General features: G+C 35.1%; 1 protein-coding gene across 1 annotated transcript in view; it reads left to right on the plus strand.

Annotated features, from left to right (window-relative positions):
• The window catches only part of LOC119579048, a 90,809-nt gene that overhangs the window by 61,758 nt on the left and 6,551 nt on the right, over positions 1 to 22,500 (plus strand). Inside the window, 9 exon segments of the mRNA XM_037926778.1 lie at positions 1 to 274; positions 277 to 795; positions 797 to 992; positions 4,381 to 4,472; positions 17,046 to 17,124; positions 17,484 to 17,565; positions 18,920 to 18,982; positions 20,686 to 20,767; positions 22,157 to 22,255. The exon segment at positions 1 to 274 is cut by the window's left edge and continues 88 nt beyond it. Coding sequence (XP_037782706.1) covers positions 1 to 274; positions 277 to 795; positions 797 to 992; positions 4,381 to 4,472; positions 17,046 to 17,124; positions 17,484 to 17,565; positions 18,920 to 18,982; positions 20,686 to 20,767; positions 22,157 to 22,255 — 1,486 coding nt within the window.

Below are 22,500 nucleotides of genomic sequence, written 5' to 3' on the forward strand. Positions count from 1 at the left end.
GCACCTCATCGTGGGCCACATCATCTCCTCGACGGCCGCCCTCGCCTCGTCCGCCTCCACCAACTCCATCTCCACCGCGGCCTCCTCCTCGCACCGCCACTCCGTCTCCACCTGCGAGTCGCTGGCCACGTGCGAGGGCGGCGCCACGCCCACGTCGCCCCCCACCAGGAACGGGCGGCTGGACGAGGCGCTCGCGGCCGAGGGCTCGCTCCCGGCGACGCCGCAGGCCCTGCCGCAGCCTGTGGGCGTCGGCCCGCCCGCGGGGAAGGCCGGCGACGCGGCGAAGGCCGAAAGCCCCGCGGCGGAGGTGCCCTCGTGCGGCGCGGGCGGCGCGGGCCTGGGGGCGGCGGAGGAGGAGGCGCCGCCGGCTGTGGTGCACCAAGTCCTCAACACCATCCACGAGGGCGCCGAGCCGCCGGCGCAGCGCGTGAACGGGCCGGCAGAGTCGCCCGCGGCCGCGCTGGTGCAGCGAAGACCAGCCCAGAACAGCGCAAGTCAGCCCACGCCCGCACAGGGCGCCCCCGCCGCCTCTGCACCCCACGCCCACAGCGAGTGAGGCGGGGACTTGGAGACTCCGCCCATCTGCCCGGAGAGTGTAAGCGAGGGCGCCTGCACGCCGCCCGTCGCCTCGGTGGAGGCCGCCCCGCGCACGAAGGAGCCGGAGACGTTTCCGCGCCAGGCCTCCCGCAGGAGGCCCGGGCCTTGGCGGCAGCGAGCGAGGGGCGCGGGACGCCGCCCTCGAGCCCTCGCCGCCGGCGGCGCACGCAGGACGCCTCGGGCTCTCGGCGTGTCCCTTGAGAGCTCCCTGCCGAGGAGTCCGGCGGGAGGGCGCCTCGCCGAAGGGGCGCGACGAGGGGCCGACGGCGGGGGCGAGGGACGGCTCGGTCGGCCGGGCGTCGGCCTCGCGGGCGCGGCTTCGCTCCTGCCTTCGCCCGGAGGCCCCGTCGTAGCTAAGCTGAGATTGTATAATATGCCGCAGGTTTCTTTAAGATGTTTGAACACAAATCAGTAAATCCTTTTTCTGTAAGAGAAAGCCAAACAAAGGTAGCCAGATTGGTTGAAGAATAAGGTAATTTCTTGCTTGTAGTTGGTTTAGCCACGGAGGAATCCTGCACTGTGAATGTAGACTTTGCAACTGAAATTTTCATTGTAGTCGATGACCATATATATATGTATATATATATATATATATATATATATATATATATATATATATATATATATATATATATATATATATATATATATATATATATATATAAAGTATAAACCAAATCAGAGGAAAGCTTAATGGCCTTATAGAAGCGGTAACAATAGATCAGTGAAAAGAATGCAGTGACGCGGAGCCAAGCAAGCAAGAAAAACACAAGCAAGGGCAGGCCAGGCACGCGAGAGCAAGCAAGGGGTCAAGCCAGCCAGAGATCAAGCAGAGCATCTTGGCCAAGCGGTGCGTGTGCTTGTCTGTCTCTGGGGAACAGTGTGGCGGCGGGACGAGCTACTTTCCTTGCGGCCCCGGAAGCGTGGTGGAAAAGTGACTGCATTTGGGGATCTAAATCTAAAACATAACAACAACAACAACAAAAGCAGCAAAGAAAACAATAACAAAAACAAGAGGAAATGACAATCTTAGATCCACCTGATATAGTGTGAAAATGTATTCTTGTCGAATTGGCCAGTGTCTCCATATAGAAAAAAAAAGGTAAAAAGTAAACAGTTTTACCAGAAGCGCTAATAATGGTAATTAGAACGATAGTGATGGCAATAATAATGATAGAAAGGATAACAATAATGATGATGGCAGTGATAATAAACAATAAACACAGGGTCGACTACCGGAACCGCAAAGGACATCGAGAAAATTAAGTGCTAAAGTGTATAGATATATGAACAAAAAGAGAAATGAATAAAGTAAAAAAACAAAAAACAAATATAAGACTTGGTTAACTGAAAACAACACGTCATTTTCCCGCCATTCCTTGCTGGCAGACGGAAGCAGCTCCATTTTGATCATTTTGTTTTTAATTTTTTTGAACATACGAACACGATGGGGAAAAAAAAGACATTTGTTCGTCAGAAGTGATTTTTGATAGAGCTTGAGACGTCTGTTGTTATTTAATTGTTTATCTATAAATTATCTAATTTTCTCATTGGATTGGCTTCTGCTTTCATTCAGTTAAACCGAAAAGACAACATTAAAAAAAGTTCTTGTGAGCATACTAAAAAAAATAAATAAATAAATATTACATATATATACAAAAAAAACAAATACGATAATTAGTCAATAAATTCAAATAAACCATAGGTCCGTTGAACATTGTGTGAACACTAGCAATCTTTTTTCCACAGGTGAACTTTCTAGATTATATTTCACCTTTTATAAGCCTTGGGTAGTGTGTTCCATAATATTCAAATTCACTAATTTTTTTATATATATATATACATTTAAGGACACCCCAGATCTAAGCAACACTACCACGGGTGTGTGTGTGTGACGTCATATGATGGTCGGAAGCAAAAATGTGACGTCACATCTTGCGCGGGAAAAGTATAAAGTCAGTTCCTGGTTAGGATAAAAGCTGTGACGTCACCTGTTGGTTGGGGATTAAGTTGTGACGTCACCTGGTTTAGGATGAAAGGTGTGACGTCACCTATTAGTTGGAATTAGAGCTCTGATCTCGCCCTCTAATTGGGGCAAGGATGTGACGTCACGGAAACGAGTCTGACGTCACCACCATGAGGGCGGAGGGAATAGGGGTGTGACGTCAGCTCCTGTCCCCGCCCACTTTTTCGCTGCCGTGGCCCGTGAATTCTGATGCCTTATTGATTTAGACCAGAATGTTTGACCGCTTCTTTGAACGACGTGACCGCAAGGGAGGGAGAAGAAGGAGACAGAGAGAAGGAGGGAGAGGAAGAGATAGGAAAATAAGACGGTCATTTCAGGCCTGTTTACTGTCTGGGATGAAAGTCTGTCGGCCGTTTGAAAAGTGGGCTGTCATTTTAGCCTCCTTCTGCTTTTCTCTCCTCCGTCTCTTCCTTGTGTCTCTCCTCCTTTTTATTTGTGTCTTTTCTTGTCTTCTTTATCTTCCTCCTCTTATTCCCTTTCTCTACTAATTCTCTTCATTTCTCCTTAGTTTTATTTGTCTTTTCTTGTCCTCTTTATATTCCTTCTCTCATTCTCCTTCATTCCTCCTTCTTCTCTTTTGTTTCTGTCTTTTCTTGTCCTCTTCCTCTTCCTTCTCTCATTCCCTCTCTCTCCTGTCTCTTCCTTTCTCCTTTTATTAATACCACATCCTTAAGTTCTTTACTTCTCCCCCCTTGCCAACTCCTCCTCTTCCTTCCCTTTCTCTTCCTCATCCTTCATCTTCCTGTCTTCCTCTTTCTCCTCCTTCTCTCCATCCTCCTTTTCCTTCTTCTTCTCCTCCTCCTCTTCCTCCTTATTTTTCTTTCTGCTACCTTTTCGCCTTCTTCTTCTTCCTCCTCCTTTTTTTTCTTCTGCTACCTTTTCGCCTCCTCCTCCTCCTCCTTCCTCCTCCTCCTCCTCCTCCTCCTTCTCCTTCTTCCTCCTCCTCCTTCTTCCTCCTCCTCCTTCTTCCTCCTCCTCCTCCTCCTCCTTCTCCTCCTCCTCCTTCTTCCTCTCCTGCGGCTGCGTCACGGAGAGCGCAAACGTAAGGGTCTTCTGTCTAGCAAAAGGGGGTTGTTCTCGCAAGCCATCCTGGGTCGAAATAAATAAATAAATAAATAAAAGAGATAGAATAGAATGGAAAATAGATAAAGAAAAGAGAAAAAAAAAAAGAATTAAGAAATGAAACAAAATAAGTGAATAGGAGTAAAAAAGAAAGAAAAGGAATATATATTTTTATGTTATTTATTCACTTTTTTGTTGTGTGTGATCTCGGTTGTCAAGTCAACGCTGTCTTGATTATTCATGCAAAGTGACTTTATATTGGAGGAAAAGAAGAGAAATATATATATTTGTCTTGTTGAAAAAGAGAGAAATCGAGTTTTTTTTTGTCTATTTTTTTTTCTCACGAATTACATATTTATTGATTTAGAAAAAAATCTTATGTTTATGTTAAAGTCAGAAGTGCGAATAAAAGAAAAAAAAGAAAAAGTAAATAGATGAAAAAAACATTGTTAAATGGAATGGGAGATAATGATAGTATGTATAAATTTGATACGAATACAGTTAACAAATAACGTGGATTTTTAGAATGGTGGTTCAGTTCCATCCACAGTTAATAGCTTAATATAAACAGCATTAAAATTTCTTTTTTTTTTATCATTTTTTTTTTACTCGTATGGCGGTATAACATAGTATATCAGTCGTGTATGACGGTATAATATTCCCGATATTTCTGAATCATCACTATCTCCAACTAGGCAACAGTATGAGCGCACTTCCTCGGGGTTCTGGCATCACTGTTCTCATCCCTAAGAGGGTTGAAGCCCTCGCTGGTAAGACTGTGGGCTTAGTAAGGGGTATTTAGCTTTCTATTCCTCTTGCGTTGGAACGTTCGTTAATTGCGCTGAGTAATGAGGGCAAATCGGGGCGTCTGTTCTTGTTCTTCCGGTTCAAATGATACATATTCGCATTGTGTGTCATTAGGCGCGGTACGGATATAGCATATACACACGTTCATATATACAGTTTATACATATATGTATGTATGCAGCAGACACACACACACACATACACACACAATCTTCCCACCTACACACACACACACACACACACACACACACACACACACACACACACACACACACACAAGAGCACACGCAAGACCCCTCCCCCACCCAACACACACACACACACACACACACACACACACACACACACACACACACACACACACACAACACACACACACAGGTACACACACATATAATATGCACCCCATACGTATGCATCCACAACAGCACAATAACATAAACCCAACAGACCAAAAAAAGCAAGAAAAGAACACGACTCCTTTTCCAACCCATTTTAACTCGGGAAAAAAACTTCTCAAAAGAAAAGTCGTTTTCTCGTAGTCTCCGGGCATAAAGGACTGACCAAACGAGAGGAAAAGAAAGGGAAAGAAAGGGGGGGAGGGAAACACACGAAGAAGAAGAAAAGAAAAGAATTCGAGATGAAATGAGTTTGTGATCTTGAAATGATCTTGAGGTCACGTGCGGAGATTCTGTGACGTGTAATATTTTCGTCATATTTGATTATGTAATTGCTACTCTTATTATGGTTATTGCTTTGTCTATTTTTCATCATTCGTTCGTACGTTATTTACCTGTTTATTATCATTCTTAAGAGTGCATAATATTTGTGATATAGGATGACAGAGAGACTTTTATCTATTTCTTGAATTCTTATACGAAAGGAACTGGCACATAAAATAAAAAAAAGAGAGAGAAAAAAATGAATTAGCAAAAAACGAAAGAAAGAAAGAAAGAGAAAGAAAATCGACGATAAAGAAAGGAATTAAAAAAAAAAGAAATGAAGATAAAACGTAATTATTCGTACGCCTTTGATATGACCCATGGTGGCTTGGGAGTTCCGTTCTCTTCCGCATTAGATTATTTCACTTACCAAGTCTAATAAGAAGATAGTTCATATTGATTCGTATTCTAGTGGAATGGAACGGGGGGTTTCACTCATGGAAAAAAGTTGATCTTGTTTCGTCAGACACGCGCACACACACACACACACACACACACACACACACACACACACACACACACACACACACACACACACACACACACACACACACACACACTCACACACGCACACACAAATCATGTATTTGGGACGTGCAAGTGTAACATTTTTTAAAAAGTGAAATCCCCTGACACCACTTTTCATATTATGTGAACAAGAAACACACACCAACATTTTGATCTCATATATTTTGTCTCAGTGTGATTATTAGTTGAATTTCCTTTATATATATATATAATATATATATGTATGTATGTATATATATGTATATATACATATATGTATATATATGTATGTATGTATATATACACAAACACATATTTATACATACATACATACATATATATATATATATATATATATATATATATATATATATATATATATATATATATATATATATATATATATATATGTATGCATGTATTTATGTATGTATGTATATGTTTATGTATGTGTATATGTATATGCATATATATACATATATGTATCCCGCCATTTGTACAATTCCAGTTAAGTTCTTATTTTGATATACAGGTACAATTTAAGTGTTCTCCGAAACTGTCACCAACGCAGGAAGACTATAGTAATGAAATAAGCAGACGATAAAAAACAAAACAAAAAGTCTTTATTAGTGATAAATGAGCGTCTATCCTGGTGTCTGGTTGACTGGTAGCGACGAGGTCACAAACCTTTGAGAAAAGGGTTAGGTCACCTTTCCACAATACACGAAAGTAATCAACCCCTCGTTTTGCAGGTCTTTGTTATCTCCGTACCAGATAGTGTGATCACCTATGTTCTTGTTATCAGCACCAGGAGGGGGGGTAAGGGGGTAAGGGTGGGGTGGGTGGGTTCTGAACACCTTGTTCTTTTTTGGGGAGTACATTTAACTCCTCCTAGCACAGTTGGTGTACTCTGCATCCCCGCTACCTGGTCGAGTATAGTACTCATGTTGTACAGCAAAAGAAGATATTAGATATTACTGCTATTTCATTTACCGCATTTCTTATTTTTTCTCTTCTTTTTGGGCATTGTTATCTTATTTATCTATCTATTTATTATTATTGTTATAATTCTTATTCCCTGACATGTGTATTTACTCATCTTGTACAGCAAAGAATAGGCCTTGCTTTTTCTTTACTATGTATCATTCATTTGGTATTGTTATCATTTCATTTATCTGTTTATTATTAGTATTATTGTTTTGTACTCCTGGATATGTGTGATGACCTTCTGGCTCTCAGTAGACTTATTTGCTTTCTTGGGCGAAAATGGCTTGTGATTTTGAAATGTTTATATTTTTGATTCTTTTTGTTTTCTCTCTCTCTTTTTGTTTGGTTGTCTGTGTCTCTCTGTCTCTTTCTGTCTCATTGTCTTTGTTCGTCTGTCTGTCTATCAGTCTTTCCCTTCCCCCACTCTCTCTCTCTCTCTCTCTCTCTCTCTCTCTCTCTCTCTCTCTCTCTCTCTCTCTCTCTCTATATCTAAAGGAAATTAGTTTTTTTTTCTTCTTATAATACTCATATGAAAATTATGAATGTTATTTTATGTAATTAAATATGTTCTTTTCGTGTGAAGTTTTTGATATTATGTTCTTGTGATCTACTGAATGGCAGTCGACCGGCTGTCATTTTCTGTTGTGATAATTAATTTGACTAATAATGCCCCGAGAACAATAAGTCTACTGATGAATTTATATACATTATTATTTTTCTCTCTCTTGAACCTCTGTTGAATAAACTTTTCATTAAATAGTTTTATTATTATTAAGAACATCCGATAGACACAAGCTGATTGATTAGTGGGAAGACTGAGATATTTTTCTTCTTCTTTTTGCTAGATATGTTTTTTATTATCAGTAAAATATATTATTATTATTGTTATTATTATCATTATCATCATTATTATTACTGTTACCATTATTACTATTACAACTGTCATTCATTTCATTTTATCGTTATTATTATTATCATTATTATTATCATTTCATCTGATGTGCATTATCTATCATATATTATTATCTATAATCTGTCATTCAAGTGCTGATTAGATATATCTATAAGTTTCTTTCCTTCCATTCTTTCAATATCTCTCTCGCATTCTTTACTGAATGAGATTAGGAACGTTTTTTTCAGTCCACTCTGCTATTCAGAAAAAAACAGTGCTGGAAAAGAACAAGTTAATTTGATGTTTATTATCTGTTTTATTCTCTTATAAAAAAGGCTCCAATTTCTGTCCATGGTATGTGATATCTAACCCTGATCAAAAACCGCGAGAAGTGACTTGCTTTTACAAACTGGCAGCGAGTGAGACTAATAGACTAGTGTCATCTACAGACTTATGATAAATTGTTGCTTCATGCTGCTTTGCAAATGCAGACTAAAATGTATAGCAACTGTAACACCAGTGATTTGTTGCAGTGGCATCTACATCTATCGATCAGTTTGGTTTTCTGTTCATTTGTTTGTCTGGTATCTATTTGTCTAGTTTTCTCTTCATTTCTTTGTCTATCTATCTGTTTAGTTTCCTATTTATTTGTCTGTTTATCTATCTATCTCTTTGATGAGAGTGAACTTGACTTTAACTTAGATACTGTGCGTTCAGTGCTGGTAGCATACATAAATTCGTACGTACATTACGGAGATGTAAGCAGGTTGTAGTTCTTTCATACCTAAAAACATCTGCCATTCAATTTCAAATTTATAATCTCCCTTCTCGTAAGCACTGAGATATTTTCCAAAAGGGAGATTTTTTTTCTATTCTAGTACTCATTTAGTGAAAACTTTCATTGCACTTAGTTAGCCCTGTGTAGAGTCATTCAGCTGCACAGTCCAATTCTCTTTTTCTCAATCTTTCTCTATCAGCCTATCTACTTGTCTGTCTACCTTTCTCTTCGACTCGCTTTTTGAACTCATCAATAGAGTCAATTATAATAATTCAACACCACGTATTCAACAAAATGATCTTAATTACTTGACTGCTTACGCCTTGGTCTATAAAGAAAAGAGTATATCAAGAAAACATAAAAAAAAACTAGATGTTAAAACTATTATATATATAAAAAAAACTAGACACAAGCAAGGCAGATGAAACAGAATGCGGCTTGTCTTCTTGCACTGCAACAGCGAGAGCAATCAGTCACGCACATGAGACCGACAAAGGGTGTTTAAAACATGTTGCACAGTACAGGCTATGTATTATAAGATGTTTTCCAATAGTTCTTGTGACATCTGGAATCCAGACGCCATTTTGGAATGATTAAAAGTCCTGCTATTAAGAGTTAATAGCAGTAGTATAAGTAATGATAGAATGCACATTCATATATTGTAAATTTGCTATCAGTGGTATTGTATCTTAGAAGGATAGCGATATAGATACAAAATTGGTTGCAGTAATATAGGACTTAATCTATGGTGAAGGAAAATACCAATAAGTTAAAGATACATCAGATTCCTATTTAAAATGAGATATACTGTATTCGTAAATTCAGAATATTCATTGAGAATTGCACATGCTACTATTCCAGAATGCACTCTTTTAAAAGCGTACTCTTACCTTACTAAAAGAAAAGAATTGTAAATTTCAGTAACTCATTCAAAAATTATTGTACGCTCGTACCCCATCAGAAAATATACACGTATCCCCCCTGAAAAAAAACTAGAAAATTACCTTTAATTTTCATAATAATTAACTAACTAACTAAGTGAATAAATAAATAAATAAATAAAATCGCTCATGTCCTATAAAACGTATTACACTCGTAGCCCACTAACAAACTCACACTGTGCCCTACTAGAGAAGAAAGAAAGAAGGAATAAAAAAGGAAATAAAGGAAAAAGAAGAATAGAAAGCTCACGTAGGCAAGAAAGAATGATGATATAAGCGTCACTTCTCACGGCCACATCATAGCTTACTCATACCGACATGCACATATTATTTTTTTAAACGTCCGACCTTTTCCAACATTTTTACTTTTTCACTGTCAACATTTTTGAGGCAATTTGCGCATGGATGTCTATAAATATACATACAATTTTGGATATACATGTAGTTAAATATATATATATATATATATAAGAATATATATTATACATGCGTGCATACATACAAATACTGTACAGACACAACATATTTACATAGTGTACATAAATACATGTAGCTATATATAATACTATACATATATAATAAAGTAATCATATACAAATATATATATATAATATATATATATATAATATATATATATTTTATAATATATAATATATATATATATATATATATATATTATATATATATATATATAAATGATATAACTTACTATATTATACACATACATAACATACATGCATACTGTATATATCACACAAGTTCATCATACTCTTTTATTGTACATAAAGCGGGATCTTCAGACGTTTCAGGTGGTTTCGTAAGTTCAAAACTGTCTAAGCTTAAAAGATAGAGCAATAAATGACTTAACGCGAATCTATTATATTCAGGATATTAGCTAGATCGTGCTGGTAAAATAAAATAATGAATATTAATAACTATGACTTTGCACTGGGATTTTTGTGTTATATTTCAATGTATACTTTTTCTTGTTTTTTTTCATACTTTTTTTTGTTTTTTACTAAATTTAATTTTTGGAATTGTTCTTACCATTAAATGTTGTTTTTTTTATTGTTGTTCTCGGAGCTTCGTCGCTTTGCCGCTAGGCGGTGTGTCGATGGCTGCGCATGGCGATCGTCTTTTGAATGTAAAAAAAAACTTTCTGATGTCGCTCTGTAAGTCTGTTTTTTTTAACACTTTCGTTCCAGGAAAAGTATCTTGATTTACCTGACACGCCACATTGTTTGTAAATATGTACAGTTTACTCGTTGATAATGTTATTCTTGCAAGAACAAAATGTTTAGGTTGTGAAACGAAGGTCGAGCTGTAATGAAGAGAATTACGTTGTCGAACCTTACCGAAATAAACTGCCTCATTCCTCTCTTCACTTTTGATTTATTTTTGGGATTGTGGGGGAAAAAAAGAAGAAAAAATTAATACCATTTTTCACATATTTACTGTAATCATGAAGATAGTAATAAGGTCATTCCAGTACTCTAGACATATGTGTGTGAAGCTTTGACGCTATTTTAAAACAGGCTGTTACACTGACCTACACTTACATACATGGTACACACGCATACACACGTATAATAAATACACCTACTTTAATGTCTTCTAGAGGAAAGAAGGTTAGATTCTTGACAGCATTTTGGAGAAAAAGGTTTAGAAATATTGCCTCGATTTCATTGGCCGTGTGTCGTTTTGAGAGACTTTATATTATTATCATAATTTCGTTTCGCTTTTCATTCATTCTTTTTGGATTATTTGTTTCATGAATTTTCAGGATCACTGCATTGACTATGTCCTAATGCTGTATTTCTCACCTCTTATATATATATATATATATATATATATATATATATATATATATATATATATATATATAATATATATGTATACATATATATATATACATATATAATCACAATGATGTTATATTTTGGACAATCAGAGTGTATTATGTGTTAATTTATTCACTAACCAGTCTAAAGCATTTATCAAAAATATAACAAGGGAACATAACTCGTAAATGATAGATATATATGTATTTGCTGCTACATGAGCATTGTCAAGAAAATTAATCGGGTGAAAAAATTAACAAGCAAATTAATTGGCTGAAATAAGTGTCATTAACACTAATTGATAGTTTTGTTAATGGATTCATAATGATTTTGTTCCCTTGAATAAAAGAAACATTTAATTTGTATATATATCATTATTCATTTACATATTTTCCATTCATTATGTTCATAATCACTTTTCTTTATATATTTGTCTTTTCATCAATTGGATTGTCTATTAGTTTGTTGATTTATCTATCTATCCCTCTTTCTGTTTATTTGATCTGCTTACCAATCAATCCATTTCTTTATTTTTTTATTAATTTATTTCCTTGCTTATCCGTTCTGCCTTCTGCCCATTTATCCAGTTTCTGATTTATCAATTTATCCAATTTCTGATTTATCAATTTATCCTATTCCTGATTTATCAATTTATCTTATTCCTGATGTATTCACTTATCCTTTTCCTAATTTATTCACATATCTAATTTCTAAGTAAATACTTATTCAATATCAGATTTACCCACTTATCATAATTTCGTTCTATCCAATTATCCAATTTCTAATCCCCCCCCCCCCTCATCCCATTCCTGATTTATCCTTTTACCCATTTCCTTACTTCCACTTTTCTCTTATCTTCTTTTAATCCATCTCTCTCATACATCATCTTTTTCTCCTTCCTCCCTCGGCTGTGAGATAAAGGAGAGGTCTGAAAAAAATGTCTGTTATTTTATTTGGCAATATAAGAGTGAACAGAAAAAAAAACCTCCTCTGTTTCTTTAAATAAACTGGCATATTTGATTCTTTCATTGTGTTTTTCTTTCTAAACCTTTGTTACGGTTGTTTCTGTTGGTGACTTGGTGTTCGCTTTGAGAAGATCGTGGAGATTGTGGATGTATATTGTGTGGGTGGCAAGGATGATGGTAATGGGATGATGGGGATGGTGATGGTGATGATGGTGGTGATGATGGTGATGATGATGATGATGATGATGATGATGATGTGTGGTGATGAGTGTGGGATGATGATGATGATTGATGATTGATGATGATGGAGTGATGATGATGTTGATGATGATGATGATGATGATGATGATGATAATAAAAGCAATAATGATAATAATGATAAAGATATTAACGATAAGATAATAATAATGCCATATTGTTACTAATACCAATATCAATACTACTACTATTATACTGCTAATGATAATGATAATAATGATAAAAAAAAACTCCCATAACTTTCCTGAAATGATAATGAACATGACATAGCTAGCTTAACCATCCAATAATGTTAATAGAAATATTGACTAACAAATTTGTTAACTTTGCAATAGAATTTCCTAACTCTCACAGCCACTTTTCGAATAGTAGAAAAAAGTCTGATTTAATAACCGTAGTCTACATTGCATACCAGTATACTTCATGAATAATGTAGAACTAGGAAATATAAAACACCCCTATTAATATTTTTTTAAAGTGAAGTGCAAACAAGAAAGATATTTCTCCTTTCTCATTACTTGCAAAGTTACAGACAAGTAGCAAGTTATTATCAATAGTATAAACCTGTTACATATTCTCCCAGCATATCGATTTCATGATGAAAAAAAAATATATCCTTCGTTTATATGCGTATGTGAGTCTGCCAGAATGTTTAGGCAATAAATCAAAAGAAAAACAAAACTTAACTTCTAAGCTATAACGAAAACATACCAAAGTTTAAAGCTGTGATTATAACGTAGTAGTAATTTAGGATCACTTTGTTAATAGTGATGGTATTATTAGATATCAGGAGGCACATCATGAATAACCGTGATTGGCACTATGTTAATGAAATAAAGGTAATGCTATTCATAATATTCATGATTACGTATGTTGTGAAAATTATATAGATGGTAATGAGTTATAGTGACAATTAATCTCGGCGGTTTTGAAAAATCAAGCATACGATTTGGAAATAAGGAAACTCAGAAAACGTAGAGACAAGAAAAAATAAAATGATAATGATAATGATAACAGCATTACCATTCTGATACCGATATTTAAAGTAAATAATGAGGATGATGGCAATGTAAAAGAGACAATATGAGAATAAAAAAATGAAAACAATGATAGCAACGATAACAATATTAGTGAAAATGGCAATGATGAGGATGATGATCGTAATAATAAAAATTATATTGGTAAAGAATATAATAATAAAAAACTACACCAACAGCAATATTACTACTACTAACATTAATATAATTATGATAATAATAATAATGATAATAGTAATAATGATAACAACAATAATAATAGTAATAATAATTATGGTTATATTTATAAAGATGAAAATAATAATAACAACAGTAACACTAGTAATGATGATGATGATGATGATGATGATGATGATGATGATGATGATGATGATGATGATGATGATGATGATGATGATGATGATGATGATGATAATAAAAACAACAACAACTATAATAATTATAATAATAGTGGAAATAATAATAACAAAAACATAGATAATATCAATAACCATAAACAATAATAATAATAGTAATAATAATAATAATAATGATAATAATAATAATTATAATAATAATAATAATAATAATAATAATAATAATAAATAATTAATAATAATAATATAATAATATAATAATAGATAAATAAATAATAATAATAATAATAATAATAATAATAATAATAATAATAATAATAATAATCATGAACCGTATTCCTGTTGACAAATGTAGAAAATGTACGAATGAGAATGAATATCTTCACAATACAATACAAGACCGGTTTCGATTATATCTTCGTCAGAAATACATGTATACATAATCCTAATCATAATAACAGCAACCAGATTAATGATTACAATTAATAATGATTAAGATAAAAATGAAATGAAAATAATGATGATGATAATAATCATAATGATAAAGAAAATGAAAATAATGGTGATGATGATGATGATAATGATGATGATGATATTAATAATTAATTATAATAATGATAATGATAATAATGATGATAATGAAAATAATTATAATATCAATAATAATAATGACAACAAAACTAATACTGATTATAACGATGGTACTGATAATAATAATGCTAATGATGATAATAATGAGTAAAAATATCAATACTTATTATACTAATAATGATAAAAGAAACAAAAATAAAAACAAAAACAATGACGAGGATGATGATTATTATAATAACAACAACAAAATATAATAATGACAATAGTGATAATAATAATAATGATTATTATATTGCTACTACTACTAATACTAATACTAATAATAATGGAAATAATAATATAATGAAAATGATCATGAAAATGATGATGAAGATGATGTTAATGATAATAAAAAGGATGATGAAGAAGAAGAAAATGATGATGATGATGGGATTATGATGATAGTGAAAATTATTTGATGATAATGATAATGAAAGTGATAATGACGATGATATGATGAAGATGATGATGATGAGGAGGAGGACGAAAATGAACATGAAAATGATATGATAATGATGAAGAATATGGTTATGATAGGTGATGATAATATAATGATGATAATGATAAGGATGATGAGATGATGTGTGATGTGATGATGATGATGATGATGATGATGATGATGATGATGATGGTGGTGGTGGTGGTGGTGATGATGATATTGATCATAAAATTAATAATGATGATGATATAAATGATAATGATAATGATAATAATAATGAAATAATAATAATAATAATAATAATAATAATAATAATAATAATAATAATAATAATAACAATAACAACAAAAACAACAACAACAACAACAACAACAACAACAACAACAAAAAACAACAACAAAATAATAATAATAATAATAATAATAATAATAATAATGATAATAGCAATAATAATAACGATAATAAAAATAATACTGATAATGAGGATGATAATAATAACAATAATGATAATGAAAAAATATCAATATCAGTTATAATAATACCGACAATAAAAGCAATAAGATTAATGACAATGACAATGACGACGATGATGATTATAATAACAAAAAATAATAATGATAATAATTATGATAATAATGATGATGATTACACAACTACAACTGCTACTACTAATACCAATAACGATAATAATAATAATAATGATAATAATAAAAATAATGATAATAATAATAATGATAATAACAACAACAATAATAACAAAAATGACAATAGTAACAGCAACAACAGCAATAAAAAAAGTAATAATAATTATTATTATTTTTATTATTATGATATTGATAAAGATGTCAATGGCCTTATTACTGACAATCATATCATCGTACGTAATAAAAGATCAATATCTCTTTATATATACTTTTGATGGTCCTTCTTGGTTTATGTACGACCTAACGTAATCCCATAATAATATCCTTTGGTCACTAGCTGAGTAAAGGGAAGTTACCATAGCATGGCCTGTTAAGCGTGAAGTGAGTCCCTACCAAATGAAAATAACAAAGAGAGTGGGTCCAGGGCTGCCAGAATCAAGTATCGACGTCCTCATGCACATCTTTGGGTGGATTCTAGTTCTGTTTAAAACCCTTCTAATTTGCATGATAATTCGTCTTCTTCAGTAGCCGCTAAAAAAAAAGAAAAAAGGTTCGTAAGTAAAGCGAAGTTAAAACCTTTTCCTTGGATTTTGAGCAGGTTTTCTGAATTTATGGGATTAAAAACATTGCCTGAAAATATATGTGGGTATACTCGCATGTACATAGTTATTTACTATATTCTCCCCTATATAAGCGTCTTCTTTGGTGAAGGGTACGGATAACTGTAGAAAACGGGAAATATAATAAGACATCGTCAACTAATTACTTGTAAGTAAGATTGATTCCCACAAATTCGATCGAGGATACACACACACACACACACACACACACACACACACACACACACACACACACACACACACACACACACACACACACACACACACACACACACACACACACACACACACACACACACACACACACACACACACACACACACGGAAGATCTGGCAAAAGGAAAGCTCAAGGCCCAGCGTCGTAAAATTGATGAATACGTGTGTGTGAAAACAAACACATTTGTATTCAACATATCAATATATTTCTGATGATCTATATACCTCTCTCTCTCTCTCTCTCTCTCTCTCTCTCTCTCTCTCTCTCTCTCTCTTTTCTCTCTCTCTCTCTCTCTATATATATATATATATATATATATATATATATATATATATATATATATATATATATATATATATACATATATATACACACACACATTTATATAAATACACGTTTATATAAATAAATACACATAAATAAACATGCACACACACACACACACACACACACACACACACACACACACACCATAGAGCCACAAGCAATGAAAACTACATGCATAGATATTAGATTAATCAGCAGCTTCAAACCCATACAGAGATTATCGACAAGTAAGTCAGCTTTCTCTCTCCCCGAAGCTAACAACTTATTGTATAGTATCTTAACTAGTAGTACAGAAGTCGGTAAACCATCTGAAACTGTTTTGGCCTAAGTAGCTCGTGACGTCATGGGCAAGCTATATTCTCATTCTCTTAGAAATACCATGTACTTTTCAGGCGTTCCTGTGTGTTGGTTTCTATCAGGTTATTCAGAAATACGTGTTTATTGAATGTTCATTACTTAAATATGCCTTGCGTACTATATCATTATGTAGTACACACACACACACACACACACACACACACACACACACACACACACACACACACACACACACACACACACACACACACACACACACACACCACACACCACCACCCCCACACACCACCACCACCACCCCACACCACGCACGCACGCACACGCTTGGGACCTTGCGCATTAGCAGCCATCTACCGGGAAAATTGACAATCCACAGTTACTCATTGACACAGTTATTCGTTGCTCGTTTCGAAAGTTTGTTTGACAGTGTGCTTGTGTGTGTGTTTTTTTTCCCCAAGTATTCCAGTGAAACCGAATACTTCATGGAACTCTTGTGATTTCTACGATCTCAGGAATTGCCCTTAACTCAGCGGAATGCAGTGGCGTGTTCCAGTTGCAGAATTGCGTCGAAGACTGGTCGTGTCCCATCGTAAGGTAAGCCCTTTGTGCATCTTTTATTGTACATGATATCGTAATGGATGAGATAATCGGTTGACTGGCAATTTGGAGGAGGGTCCGGGGGGCGGGGAAGTCTATGAACGTAAAGGTTTATAAGACGATCTTTGTGGTAGTTAAAGATGGGTTGGGGTTCATTTGCTCGTTCGTTCACGCAATCCCCGGGTCGAATCTTCCGTTACCGAATCTTGGTTTTGTGTGTGTGTGTGTGTGTGTTATGTAAGATGCGATTCTTGGCTTGTTTGTTTTCTACCTTTTATTCTTTAAAATGCAAAAAAAAAAAAAAAAAAAAAAAAAAAAAAAAAAAAAAAAAAAAAAAAAAAATCCCTCAAAGTTATCATGAGATTGGGACTTCAACAAATAGTACAAAGTACTGCGTATACTTACATATCTATATAAATAAGATTATATGCATATACATGAGAAGAATAACAAATAATGGTAATAATAAACAAATAAGGAACGAGTGGTTGAGATGTTTTGGCCTTGGCTTGTGCAACGAAAGCATGGGGACCAAGTGGCATTTGAAGGTAGAGTTAAAGGACCCTTCCAGAGTTTTTATAATACGGTGCGATCTTGTTATAAACCTTTACCATGGTTGAAAAATGATGGCAATCTCATAATTTAGAATAGTCTTCCATTTAGTAATTTTCTTAAGTCAGACATTTTCTTTGATGAATTTCATGGCTAACTAAAATAAAAGTTTTCTTGTACCTATTTATGGTGCCAGATAATCATGTGAGAGAGAGAAAGAAAAGGAGAGAAAGAAAGAGAGAAAGAAAGAAAGAGAGAAAGAAAGGAAGAGAGAAAGAAAGAAAGAGTGAAAGAAAGAGAGAAAGAAAGAGAGAAAGAAAGAGAGAAGAAAGAAAGAGAGAAAAAAAGAAAGAAAAAGAAAGAAAGAAAGAAAGAGAGAAGAGAAAGAGAAAGAGAAGAGAAAGAGAAAGAAAGAGAGAAAGAGAAGAGAGAAAAAGAGAAAGAGAGAGAGAAAGAGCGCAAGAGAGAAAGAGAGAGAGAGAGAAAGAGGAGAGAAGAGAAGAGAAGAGAGGAAAGAGAGAGAGAGAGAAGAGAGTAAGAGAGAGTAACAGAGAGAGAGAGAGAAAGGAGAGAGAGAGAGAGAAAGAGAGAGGGAGAGAGAGAGAGAGAGAGAGAGAGAGAGAGAGAGAGAGAGAGAGAGAGAGAGAGAGAAATAAAGAAAGAACGAGAGAGAGAGGGAGAGCTGTTTTTTTTTAAGTTTTTTTTTTTTTTTGAATATGCGTTTCTTTATTTCATTATGATCAGTTGTAGTTTTAAACATTAAACATTAAATTTAGCTAAATCTGTGTTTTGTCTCTAGGGACCGACGAAATGTTTCTAAACATGAGTATTTTTATGCTCGTGTACTGGTGACATATCGTGAGTTGGTGTTTGTTTTAATTCATTAAATTTAATCATCTTTTTGCACTGATCGATTGGTATTGTTTACGAGTAATCTGGATCTTTTATCATATTTAAGTGATAGATCGTACGTGTGTAATCTATTTAAACTTCTCCAAAATACATACACAGTATGATACATGAATAAACAGATAAACAAAATATACATATACAAACATTTGCGCGAGAGATGAATTCTTTAAAGATACGAACGAAGTTGCAAAAAGATTCGTAAATAGTAAATAATTTTTATGTTTCGAGTTTTAAAGGTTCAATGATGAATGACACCACGATATACCGTGTTGATACATTGGTTAAAGAAAATATTAATAAAAAATAAATAAAATAAAATAGATAAATAATAATAATAATGATAATGATAACGATAATGCTCAGTAAATCCAATTTGTGCATCATGTTTTTCTACCTTGTTTATAGATTTTATTCATAGATTAAAAATCCTTTGTCAATATATATTTATTTTTTGATTGATATTGCGATTCTCACTTTAATCCATAACGACAGACTGAATGTCAAGTTACTGCGCACATGAAGAAACTGATTAACTGAATGATTGTTATATAAAACGAATAGAGATGATAAAAACAATAAAACACTGAAAATTACTATCTTGGATCATATATTTGAAAATGCAAATTTGTCATAATCTAAGAGGATGCCTCTTCACGTGTTTTCTTATCAGAATATCAAAAGCACGGAACAATGTGTGTTGAGGCAAAAAATATTGATTTTCTTGCAATGTTGTTTTGTCCGTTCTTTTTCGATATCACCGATTTACAGTTTATATTTTTCTGGCCATATGTAGGCCTATATCGACCTCTGTCTATTTGCCTCGTTTGGTATAACTGGGGGAGGGAGGGAGGGAAGGAGAGAGAGAGAGAGAGAGAGAGAGAGAGAGAGAGAGAGAGAGAGAGAGAGAGAGAGAGGGGAGAGAGAGAGAGAGGGGGGGGAGGGGAGAGGGAGAGGGAAAGAGAAAGAGAGAGAGAGAGAGTGATAAAAGGCGAGAAAGAGAGTGAAAGAGGGAGAGAAAGAGAGTGAGAGAGGGAGAGAAAGAGAGGGAGAGAGGGAGAGAAAGAGTGAGAGAGGGAGAGAAAGAGGAGTGAGGAGGAGGAAGGGTGAGAGAGAAAGAGAGGAGAGAGGGAGAAAAGAGAGGAGAGAGGGAGAGAAAGAGAAGTGAGAGAGGGGAGAGGAAGAGAGGGAGAGGGAAGAGGAAGAGAGGAGAAGGGAGAAAGAGAGTGAGAGAGAGAGAGGAGAGAGAGAAGAGAGGGAGAGAGAAAGAGTAAGGAGGAGAGAGAGATAGATGAGATAGATAGATAGATAGATAGAAGTAGAGAGAGAGAGAGAGAAACGAATTTCATTTGTTCAGTTTTACCCCCCCCCAAAAAAAAAAAAAAAGAAAAAAGAATCCTTATTTATTCGGCAAATAGGGAAGAAAAAGTACCCTCTAATCCATGACTTATCTTGCTGTTTTACTAGCATTATATATATATATATATTATATGTGTGTGTGTGTGTATAATATATATATATATATATATTATATATAGTATATATTATATATATATATATATATATATATATATGTATATATATATATATATATATATACATATATGTATGTATATAATCATTCTAATCCGAATATAAGCATTTCTATTTGTTTAGATGTTCTCCTGTTTCTCTGGATTTGAACAGAAGGATCGTATTAAGACCTGCGACTCCATATGGCATTTTAGCCCGTGAGTCGGTAACTTCGTGTTGCTCTTGATATGTTGCTCTGAGAACGTTATGTTTAATTTCCATAAAACTTCAACTTCCTGTGTTTGAATGACCCGAAACGACCCCTAATCAGGTCGTTCACACACACACTGAAAATATCTGGCATCATTTCGCTTTCTGATTATTCGTATGTACCGATTTCTATCTTCGTAATTATTGTATGAATATGCCGGTCATCTCTTCTCTATAATCAGGAAGGTCTTCTCAAAGGTCATTGTCTGAGTGATCATGTCATCAAAGGATAGGTCAGGCTAGGTCACGGGGGGATCAAATGCATCCACTTGCTTTGATGACAAGAGACGGATAGAGAGGCAGACGGAGAGAGGGAGAGGGAAAGAAATAGGGAAAGAAGGAAGAGAGAGGGAGAGGGAAAGAGAGGGGAAAGAAATAGGGAAAGAAGGAAAGAGAGGGAGAGGGAGTTATGGAAGTGAAATGAAAGGAGAAGAAAAAACAAAAACAAAAACAAAGAAAACACACTTACGTCAAGTTTTCGGGTAACAATTTCAACGAAAGCCAAAGACACCAACTCCCCGTTTTCTATGGACTCTTCCGGAAAGGAGACTCAAGTAATATCGACTACATTCTATGCAAGACTACTACCAAACATTCGGCCCAAAAAAATAACACTCAGAGATATGAAGATAAGGAGATTAAAGGGCCAAATGAATGTAAAAACTGATAACAAATAGCTTGGATAATGAGACCGTTGCGTGGCGTCCCTTTAACGTTCATAATAATAGTTCCATTGGGAGTAATTCGTTCATTCCCAGGCAATTACAGAGGCTATGCTGGTTGATGAGTTTCGGTATTCCCCATGATTTATTTTTTCATTTCTTTTCAAATTTCTACTGCATTTTTATCCATCTATTTAAGTTAAATTTATGGTTGGAATGAGGAGGGCGAGGCGGTAACATAATGTAATTACGCCATTGCCACAAATATCGTCATCATTCGAAACTATAACGTTATAAGTTTGTTGTTTTAGCAATACGCCTGGCTAATTGTCCTTTTTTCGCAGTATTTCTTCTCTCTGTGTAAGTGTGAGTGTTTATATATATAATATATACACACATACCTACGTATACGCACACACACATATATGTCAATATATGTAAATTAATATATATATATATATATATGTACATATTGTAAGGCTCTCACATGAAACCTTACTTTTTATTTATGTTCCAATCCAAAAGTGATTTCTCCTTGTGCTTAGTACACAGGCTACCCTTATATAAGCCCATTAAATACACTACTGCAATTTCGACACCTATTTACCTACTGCTTCCTATTATTACACATGTAACAATATTAACATATATCTTATACAGTGATATTAATTTACACTTACCAGCTTTCCGCAAGTGATGTCACTCTGTTTGCACGTGATCATCCTCTCCCTTCCTATTTCCTAGGACGACGCAACCCCTTTGCTGATATCCTGCACAGTCCGGTATAAAAGAGGGTCGCCTGATATATAACACATAGCATCCTGACTAGACAGAACCTCTGTCCTCAGCTGCAACTATCTCCCACCAATAAACTACTAAGAAGGACGTCTGCTATTCCTTCACCGTACCCAAGATTGCTGTATCCTGCCAAACTCTACCTTGTCTGCACACACACACACACACACACACACACACACACACACACACACACACACACACACACACACACACACACACACACACACAC

This window comes from Penaeus monodon, chromosome 2 (genome assembly GCF_015228065.2).
Source record: "Penaeus monodon isolate SGIC_2016 chromosome 2, NSTDA_Pmon_1, whole genome shotgun sequence".
Lineage (NCBI taxonomy): Eukaryota > Metazoa > Arthropoda > Malacostraca > Decapoda > Penaeidae > Penaeus > Penaeus monodon.